This window comes from Vitis vinifera, chromosome 2 (genome assembly GCF_030704535.1).
Source record: "Vitis vinifera cultivar Pinot Noir 40024 chromosome 2, ASM3070453v1".
NCBI lineage: Eukaryota > Viridiplantae > Streptophyta > Magnoliopsida > Vitales > Vitaceae > Vitis > Vitis vinifera.
Genome location: NC_081806.1, coordinates 5,135,367 through 5,143,374, shown reverse-complemented (window position 1 = coordinate 5,143,374; position 8,008 = coordinate 5,135,367). Strand labels below are relative to the sequence as shown.

General features: G+C 38.1%; 1 protein-coding gene across 1 annotated transcript; it reads left to right on the top strand.

Moving 5' to 3' along the window:
- The first annotated feature begins 3,670 nt into the window (after nt 1–3,670).
- LOC100259122 (protein NRT1/ PTR FAMILY 6.3) lies at nt 3,671–7,878 on the top strand. The gene is made up of 5 exons (XM_002266915.4): nt 3,671–3,998; nt 4,121–4,298; nt 4,400–4,439; nt 4,731–5,302; nt 6,681–7,878. The coding sequence occupies exons 1-5, from the start codon at nt 3,686–3,688 to the stop codon at nt 7,552–7,554; spliced, it is 1,977 nt and encodes a 658-aa protein (XP_002266951.2). The 5' UTR covers nt 3,671–3,685; the 3' UTR covers nt 7,555–7,878.
- Nucleotides 7,879–8,008: the final 130 nt, after the last annotated feature.

Genomic DNA, 8,008 nt, shown 5'->3' with positions numbered 1-8,008 from the left:
TCTATAATAGAGTTTTTTATTGAGGGGAAATATTCATCTCCATGGGTCAATAATTGTATTTTAATCAAATCCGACCCTTTAAGGCACTATATTTTAAGCCACTTGGCATGTCCTATCTGGAGGATTGCCTCTTGGGGCTTCCGAAAGAATACCGTGGAAGATCCCTTTTGATACATTTTCTCGCACTCCAAGCAACTTGGTTCAACCATTCTTCAGAAAGTGTCAGCCAATGGAAGTGCGCCATGAGGCCTGTAGAGGGAAAAACCCATTTAATCATGTGGGAACCCCACATCCATGGTCTCCTTTAATTAAAGAAATAGAGAAAGGGGAAGAATATTCAGTTGTGTAAATGGGTCCCTTTCAGAACCGACATGTAAAGTCTTTTCTCATTGGCTTTCTGTAGACTTAAATTGTTTCCTTTAGTTTCCATCTTCACATCTCTCCAATATTAATTTAGTCAGCATCTTGGCTGAGCTAAGCACCAAACCAAATTCATTTTTCACACAAGAAAACCGTGCTGGAGTGGAAATTCAATCATCGAGTCGCCCGTCCACGTATGGTCGGTCACTTGTGTCCAAATTTGATCAGACCAGACCACAGTAACTCGATCCCCTCTTTAACTTTGAAGTTAATTACATGAACTTTATTTCTGAACTTAGTTATATTAATTTCAAATCCTATGATGATTTCCCTCTAAATGAAAGATTTCTAGTTTAAGTCTGGTTTACATCACATTGAGTAATTGATTCTCTCTACACCTCACCTTTACATACATCCTTTACTTTTCTTAGTATCTTTAATCTTAGTTTAAACATACTTGAAAGCATGGTTTACAAAAAAAAAAAATGTATTTAAAATTAACTAGAATTTAAATTTTATTTTGTTTTAACAATATTCAATGAGAGGCTTCAACATCTTGAATTCATAAACATAATCAAATTATATTTAGTATATGTCAAATAATAAAGAATTAAGACGTTAAGTCCACTTGAAATGATATTTCTGAAAACATCAACACAAGGCCAATGGAACATTTAATTGGGTTTGAAACTTTCAATGGCTGGAGATTTATCTCATTATGTGTATTAGAATTTAGAAGTTGTAATGGATAAAGACAAAGAGGAATAATGTTCACCAACCCAATTTTTCTATAATCCTTGGTTTCAACCTAAATGAAAACATAAATTTTTTTAATGGTTTGGATAAACCTACACCATTTGAAAATTTTAGAGCAAGTTTGAAAAAGAACAAGTAGTGAATAAAATATATCAACTCTTGAAATGAACTAATGTTTTAGTTAAAATTTTGGCAAACGTTCATGTTGGTGAAGTAGTAAATAATAGTTTTATATAAATTTAGCATCCGTTGTTTCTTTAATTTTCATTGGTTAACCTATTTGAATTTCTTAATAATTCCTTTTATCTTGATATGAATGAGTTGAACTTTTTGTTAAAATTGTAAACTTAAGCATCTAGTTTAAACAACTTACTAATAAGACTGAACTATCAAACTAGAGTTTAAACATCTCATATCACATTCGTTTTGGATCTAATTATCTTCAACATTACACATTCGGGTCATTTTCTTAATTATAATGTCAAGGACTTAATCATCTCATTTGAAAATCAATTGATCAATATCACAGTTCAATGTCATATATTCATTCGTACTTCCAAATTTTACTGTCCAAAAACTCACAGTGAAACTTGATCATCATCCCAATAAACATACCCGTCTTGGGATCTTCTCTCATCCCAAGCCTTAAAGCAGTGGGTTTAACCTTTCCAAAACACACCATTCTAGAGTCTTCACTCATTATGAGGACAATACAAAGGCTGTAACCATCTCCGCCTTTACATATATCCAGGGGTTTTTGGAGGAGCAACATCCTTGCATATCTAACACTTTGATACCTTAAACCCTCTAGACCATCCCCAAATCACAAAAAAAAAAAAAAAAAAAAAGCCTTTGACCAATCTTTTTCATGTATCCTAAACCCTAGATCGTTACCCTTCTCCCACCCCGAAGTTGAGTTTTGAGGCTCTAGTGCTGAGGATTTATTACAATCTGTAAGCTCGATTATGGCTTCTGTTATTCTGTATGGTGGGTGAATAGATGGATGGCAAAGATACGCATTCAATGGTTAAGCATCAGCGCACCATTCCTAGACCAGTGGCCCACACGGCAAGGAAACTCCTTCTGAGTCAGCCTTGTATTCATTGCCCTCCATGTTTTGATAATTTTAGTATCCAAGGAATTGGGAAGGGATAATCATGGACCTTTTAACAAATTTGTTGCTTTTACCATCTAGGTGCAACAATATTCAAGAAGATGCTTTATCACGATTATATTATGAATTCCATTATGTTGTCTTAATTTAATAGTTTCAAACCATTTTAAGAACATAGTCAATGTTCACCAATAAGTAATGAAGCTCTAGTTTAATACTTTAACCAGATTTTCAATGAGAGAGGAGCTATCACACGGCCCCTTAATCAAAACCAGAGAATGTTACGCGTAGAAACGGATAAGCGTCAGTAAAGATTAGTCATGATTCAAGTTGAATTTCGGTGAGGAATGAGGGTGACATCTTGCATTTAACATGAAAGACGGATCCATCAGCTATCATGAGTTGATCACCTTAATTCCAAGGAAACTATCTATTATAAATACAGTTCTTCATAATCATCATCGATTGCCTTGGATAAAAGATTCCCAAGGGTGATCCACAAAGAATTCAGTCCAATCTTATTTCTGTCTTGTCAATTGAAGCAGGCTCCACAATGAATATCGAAGCATATCCAGGATTTGTGAATTGAATTAATGTCATTCGTGAACAAGGCCATCAGGAATAGTAAAAGGGAGTAACGGGAAAAGAAACAAAAATTAGATCACCTCTCTTTTTGAGATACTTCTCCTCCGGGCCATGATAACATTTTTAATTGAGGCACTTTAGGAGTAATAATAAGACCACGTACATGCCAAGTTGGGTCGTCTCTATTGACGTTTGGAAAACTCCTTTCGTTAAAGATGCTATTATAAAGAATCTAAGGGGGTTACATCTTGTTAATTTTACATGTCACTTACAATAAAATGTCAATTTGATACGACTCGCAGATGATGTGCCCACGTTCCCTTCCTTTTTACTACCACCGTTCTCCTCCATTCATATTTGCTTTCACTTTCTCTCATTGTTGTTTTTCTTTTAGGTTCTTGTCCCATGATTTTCATTACCTATTCAAAGTTAAGGTAAACTACTACCTACTGATCATCCAACAATTCCCTTGTATTGGAGTTTTGTTGCCGACATTGATTGGTAAATTTACTCCGACCTAATTGCCTATACTGGACAAGGTTAAAAGCATTCTTCTTCAGGGAGGTTGATTATTCAATACCAGTGGCACTCAGTATATACATATTTAATATTTATCATTTTTATATTGATTATTATAGAATTATCTGAAGTATTGATTAAACATATTTGAAAGTATTAATGTTTATATTTAATATTTGACAATTTTAATTAGCTGTCTTGAATTGAAATCCTCCCAACTCATAATAAATAAAGTTAAATCTTCCTTGAAGTAGTAGGTGACATGGCTCATTGGCTGATGTTTTCTCTTTGCCTCTGCCATGTTTTTCTCAGGTAAAACTTGCTCCCAATGGGTATACTATAAAAGGAGAAATGGGTATTTTATTGACTAAATTTAATGGGCAGAAAGATAAAATGATGTCATTAGGTTGCCCAAGTTTGGCTATAAAAAGGCCACAAGCCTCCGCCATCGACGTGCCACAGCTCAGTCTCTCATCTCTCTCCTCCTCTGTAGCTCTGCTTAAGTGCTACCTGCCAATCTCGATAACAAAGCCTCTTCAACCAATTCAGACCATGTCACTCCCTCAAACTCAAGGGGATACCATCCTAGATGCTTGGGACTATAAAGGGCGTCCAGCCGAGAGGTCCAGGACTGGTGGCTGGATGAGTGCAGCCATGATTCTAGGTCCTTACACCCTCCTCCTTCTCTACCTTTGTTCTACTCCTGGACCCAACTTTCTCTTCTCAGTGATCCTATCAACTTCTCGTTTTTGTCTCTCTCTTATGTGCTTCTGCTTTTTGTGTCAGGGGTTGAGGCTTGTGAGAGATTAACCACGCTTGGTATTGCGGTTAATCTGGTGACGTACTTGACGGGTACTATGCATTTAGGCAATGCAAGCTCTGCCAATACAGTCACCAACTTCCTTGGCACCTCCTTCATGCTCTGCCTGCTCGGTGGTTTTGTGGCTGACACCTTTCTGGGCAGGTTTGAGCTTTGCTAATGGTGGTTGCGTGGTTGGACCAGTCTTTTGCTGTTATTGTAAGAAGGTGTTTCTCACTGTTTTTGTTTTATCATTTGCTTTACAGGTACCTCACCATCGCCATCTTTGCCACAGTTCAAGCGACTGTAAGTCTACCCTTCTTGAATTGAATCATTTTCTTTGAATAACGTGCTGGGTGCACCATATAGAATAATAAACCTAAGTGTCCCCTGCTTTTCTCTTCCGACACTCTGTTTTTTCTGGCCCCAAAATTAAGTTTGATGCTGCACTTTTGCCTTTTGAGAAATATCTGCATTCCTTTAAAAAGCTGGAGAATTCTTTTTATTTAACAAGATCAAGTGGGTACTCACAAAAGTAGTATTTTTGTTCCTGGTTCATGAGATTTATTAGTTCTTTTTACTTGTTTTGGTGATCAGGGTGTTACAATCTTGACAATCTCAACTACAATCCCCAGCCTCCGGCCACCCAAATGTGCCATGGAAACCGGCCCATTGTGCACTCCAGCAAGTGGCATGCAGCTGGTTGTTCTTTATCTAGCATTGTATCTGACCGCCCTGGGAACCGGGGGTCTAAAATCGAGTGTTTCCGGCTTTGGGTCTGATCAATTTGATGATTCGAACAAGGAGGAGAGAAACCAGATGACAAACTTCTTCAACTGGTTCTTCTTCTTTATAAGCATAGGATCACTGGCTGCAGTCACCATTCTTGTATACATACAAGACAACCTGGGAAGGAAATGGGGTTATGGAATTTGCGCATGTGCAATTGCGATTGGCCTAGTGGTATTTTTATCAGGCACTAGAAAATACAGGTTCAAGAAACTCGTTGGTAGCCCATTAACACAGATCGCCACAGTGTTTGTAGCTGCTTGGAAGAAAAGAAATCTGGAATTGCCAACAGATTCGTCGTTTCTTTTCGATATCGATTATGCTGCAGCTGAAGGGCAAAAGAAGAAGAAGCAGAGGTTACCTCATAGCAAGCAGTTCCGGTTAGTACTGTTCCTGGAACTTATCTTATTAACCAACTTTAATTTATAACTGTTGAAACTGTCCTTGTTTGCATTTCTTCTAGTTCTAGCCAGTCTATTGGTTTTAGGAATATTAAAGATACCCCTCTCAATCTAACTCTACATTTACATTAAGAACCTTACTATAACAAAGATTTTCTATTTCGAATGAACATCATCTAAGACACAATGCGCAAGCAGTCTTTGATAACAGCAGGTTCTTTATCCAACTAAAAATTTTGATTTTCTTACTTAAAAAAACATGCATGATAGTTGTAGCAATGGTATATTCTTTGCCCAAAAATTAGGCTATGTGGCAAGCTGAGGACCTATCTTTTTCGTGGGGTATCTCTGGTGGGTAAGCTTCAACTGATGCAATAATTCCATTCAATCATACACCAGAATAATTTATTGTGTGTCTCTCTCTATATATAGGCTTTATGATCATATGCTAGGCTTGATCTACTAATTACACGCATGTGCACTACTCAATTCTCAGTTTTGGTTGTCCATTTTGGAAGTGAGGGCAAGAAGCAGCTGTCCTCGTCAAAAACTGAAGAAATAAATTAAATAAATATACAATCCACCTCCACAAGTGATTCACATGGATTCCTGTCAATTGAATTCCTTGCCCCAAAAAAATTCCATTGAATCTCATCCTCTCCTTAATATGGATCTCGTTTAATATTCTCCACCGCATATCACAACCGGTACTGGTTCATGCATCCCATACTTTAATAAATATATAAACCCACTTCCTAGAAAGAAGACAAACCTGTTATGAAATAAAGGCTGGTTTTGGCTGTTCCACGGGGTTGGCTGTGAGAAAATCTACATATGGCCGTGATTAAAGTGTAAATTATGTAAAGAAAATGTTGAATATCAGTGACACAAATTACAAAGGAATCAAATATCACGAGCTTTGCTTGTCCAGTCTGTCTTCACGCCTCTTGTCTTCTCTCTCCCACTATCCACCTTCCCCAGTTAGCTCACGGACAGACAGACTAGCATGCATTCGTTATTTGGACTGACTGTTCCTTTGCCTCCGTCACAGGCAGCCTATTAATAGAATATTATCATCAGAATTTAACTCTTTTCCTGATTGGTTCCTACTTTGTCCTGGTCTGTTATGCAAACGACACAAGTGATGAGCATATTGGAGATCAACTTGCTCATATGCTTCCAGAATTTCACTACTTTTGCTCACATCTTCCAATTCATGCAGACTGGAAAGCTTCTCTATAACCGCCAAATTTCCACTCCAGGGAACAGTTTCACTATTATTACAGCAAGATTAGAAAGTACTATGTTTATCTATTTTATGTGCTCACCTAATATAGATTGTTTTATGGTTCTGTAGTTTCCTTGACCGGGCTGCAATCAAGGATCCTCAGATGGGTAATGGCATTAATGCTGTGGTGAACAAATGGCAACTATCAACCCTAACTGATGTGGAAGAAGTGAAATTGGTGCTTCGGATGCTCCCCACCTGGGCAACTACTATCTTGTTCTGGACAGTCTATGCTCAAATGACCACATTTTCTGTGTCTCAGGCTACCACCATGGACCGGCACATAGGCAAATCATTCCAAATCCCACCTGCATCACTAACAGTTTTCTTTGTTGGAGCCATTCTATTGACTGTTCCAGTGTATGACAGGATATTGGTCCCAATAGCAGCCAGGATACTTAAGAACCCCCAAGGGCTGACCCCTTTGCAACGTATTGGTGTTGGCCTAGTCCTCTCAATATTAGCAATGGTAGCAGCAGCACTGACTGAACTCAAGCGGTTGCATGTTGCTCGATCCCATGGTTTGACAGATGATCCCACTGCAGTTGTCCCATTAGGTGTGTTTTGGCTAGTGCCCCAGTTCTTATTGGTGGGTGCGGGTGAGGCCTTCACTTATATTGGGCAGCTTGATTTCTTCCTTAGGGAGTGTCCTAAAGGGATGAAGACCATGAGTACAGGGCTGTTTTTGAGCACACTTTCATTAGGGTTTTTCTTGAGCTCCCTCCTGGTTTCCATAGTGCACAAGTTGACTGGGGACAGAAAGCCATGGCTAGCTGATAATCTTAACCAGGGAAAGCTCTACAATTTCTACTGGCTTCTGGCAATTTTGAGTGTCTTCAACTTGGGATTCTACTTAATTGGTGCTAAATGGTATGTGTACAAGGACAAGAGGCTTGCCGATGAGGGAATTGAATTGGAGGACGTTGGCCCTACTTGTCACTAAAGGGTTTTCTTCTTTCTCTAGTATGGTCAAGTTTTTCTGGCTGATCTGCTTTTCCTAAGCATCTGCAGAAAGAAAAAATATTATGTCACAATAATAAATACGCCATAGAAGCGATTCAGAGCAGCAGATGGGAAAGCAAAATGATTTCCCCCTGTCCCTTCTTTTTTTTTTCAGTTTGTTTTTGTATTTTAGTTTTGCTGTTACCAAGGTTGTAATCCCCTCTGTACAAAAGAACGGAAAAGGGGACTCAATGTGAACATGATGATAGTCTCTTGAGTTTGCACTTGCACATAAATAAATAAAGAAATGTAGTGTTGCTCATCATCAGTCGACCATGACACGTGGTGCATATCAACTCCTCTGTGATGAAATTATACCCAAAAAATAATAATAATAAATAAATAAATAAAATAAAATAAGGAAATCGGTGTTGTGTACGCAATTTCTCCTGTCT